Genomic DNA, 1,969 nt, shown 5'->3' with positions numbered 1-1,969 from the left:
TTTTGGACAGGGAAGACAGATGGTTTGAAAGAGGTGTAAAAGAAGCCATCTATGTGAAATTGGAAAAACCATCTCTCAACAGAGGAGGAGGTCTGCGACACCACCTATCCCCCACCTATAATGCTGTCCTTTCATCCTTGCCCAGGAGACTTAACAGCTTAACCTCTAAAAACAATGGTCGTTCACAAATGGCCTCGTGTGACTCTAACGACTCCAACGACCACCATTGCAGCAGGAGTTTCAGCGACCGTCGTTGACACACCATTGGAGCACTAACGAACCAGTGACATCATTGGCCTTGTGAAGACCTGTTTTTAGTTCCAGCCTAGTCAGACAAGCATGAACTGATGAAGCCTCTTGGATAAGAGGTGAAACGTCTTCTAAGACAAAACTATGTCCAGTTGCGTTTGATTCAATTGCCTTGAGAGTATAGTACATAAAAAATGTCATAGTGTAGTGTGAAAATCATAAAATAATATGTAAGAAAAAAGTCAAAGTATATGGCAAAAAATCAACAAAAATGTTTAAGTACAGCACGCTAAAAACAAAAGTCATAGTATAGTATGTCAAAATAAAAGTCACAGTGTAGTATGCCCAAAAATGACATGGTACAGGGTGCCAAAAAATGTGATAGTGTAGTAAAGAAAACAAAGTTTTCTGAAAGCAAAACAAAATCAAAAACACAGTATTCACCAGAATGACACCATTTATCAGCCAGAAACTGTAAAAACAGAAATCATTGTTAGATTTTCAAATTTCCGACTGTAATTGGACGCATCACGTGTGACAAATGCTTCTGTAAAAACATTTAAATAAATAAATGTGAGCTTGAAATAGTGATATTGAATAAACTGTTTGTACGAACTGTTAATTAAACTGAGGCTTTTTTTTCAACTCCAGGTTTCTGTCTTCAACTTTTAACTTTCAGACATCAAAAGCTAAGTTATAAAAATCTATTATATGGTGGAGGGAGGTTGGTGGATTTTCCCCCAGTAACTCAGGGAGGCTCGAGGAAAAATATTTGGAGCTTCAGGGAGGGTAAAAAACAAAGTTGCACCCAGTCACCCCTTCCTCTGATAAATAAAGAACAGTCCCTAAAGTTCTATAGATCCCCCATTCAACTTTTCTATTCAAGCAACTTGAAAAGAACTCATTACTTCCTGGCGGGAAATCTTCTTGCTTAGCAACAGTAACTAAGAGGGGCGGGGCTTATAACAGGAAGGCTTCTTAAGACTCAGCCCAGGACATCAGAGTCCATGAGAGAGGAGGAGCAGGAGGAGCAGGAGGAGCAGTAGAGGAGCGGAATGGAGGAGGACAAGCAGAACCCGGAGCACCGGAGCAACAAGGTCCGGAGAAGACAAGCAGCAGGCTCGTCCTCTGATAGCAGCGATGTTGAGGTGAGTGTTGATGACGTCATGGATAAAAAGGGCTTGACAGCAGCCACACTAAAGACACGAGGAAGAGTCTCGAGGCTCCGTGGATCATCCGCTCATTCTCTGGTTCCACATCACATCTGGAGAAAGGAAATGTAACAAAGCAAAAAGGTTTTTATGTCTCCGTGTTTCCTGTTTTCATCTTTAACTCACTCAGAGTAAAGAAACACTTGAGACGGTCTGTGTTGCAGGGTATTTTCCCGCGCAGTGCGTCGCGTGTTCTCGCGAGAGTTCGCAGAAGAAACAATAGGCTCGTTGGAGATTTAAAGAAAATGAACAGCAGCAAGGATGAAATGAAAATGTAAGAGACTTAAACATGACTTCATACAGGTCTTTAAGGGACTGATTATTTTTAAATCATATCTTAATGGACGATAAATAATTCTTCAGTTCATTATTGTTTACAATTCTAAAGTGAACGTCTTTTGGTGAAATTGGCCATTTAAGATAATGGAAACATTTATTCATTAAAATGTTCCCGTTATGGATTATTCTTACTTTTGAAAATCAGATTTGCATTTTGCATTTCAAAACAT

The 1,969-nt window shown here is 39.9% G+C and overlaps 1 protein-coding gene across 1 annotated transcript in view; it reads left to right on the top strand.

Annotated features, from left to right (window-relative positions):
- The first annotated feature begins 1,246 nt into the window (after positions 1 to 1,246).
- Positions 1,247 to 1,969, top strand: part of LOC144459727 (uncharacterized) — a 6,512-nt gene continuing 5,789 nt past the window's right edge. Inside the window, exon 1 of the mRNA XM_078164293.1 lies at positions 1,247 to 1,397. Coding sequence (XP_078020419.1) covers positions 1,305 to 1,397 — 93 coding nt within the window. The 5' untranslated portion in view covers positions 1,247 to 1,304. The remainder of the gene's footprint in view (positions 1,398 to 1,969) is intronic.

The sequence above is a fragment of the Epinephelus lanceolatus genome, chromosome 22 (genome assembly GCF_041903045.1).
Source record: "Epinephelus lanceolatus isolate andai-2023 chromosome 22, ASM4190304v1, whole genome shotgun sequence".
In the NCBI taxonomy this organism is placed as follows: Eukaryota; Metazoa; Chordata; class Actinopteri; order Perciformes; family Serranidae; genus Epinephelus; species Epinephelus lanceolatus.
Note: the sequence above shows the minus strand (reverse complement) of the source record. Positions and strands in the feature narration are given on the sequence as shown.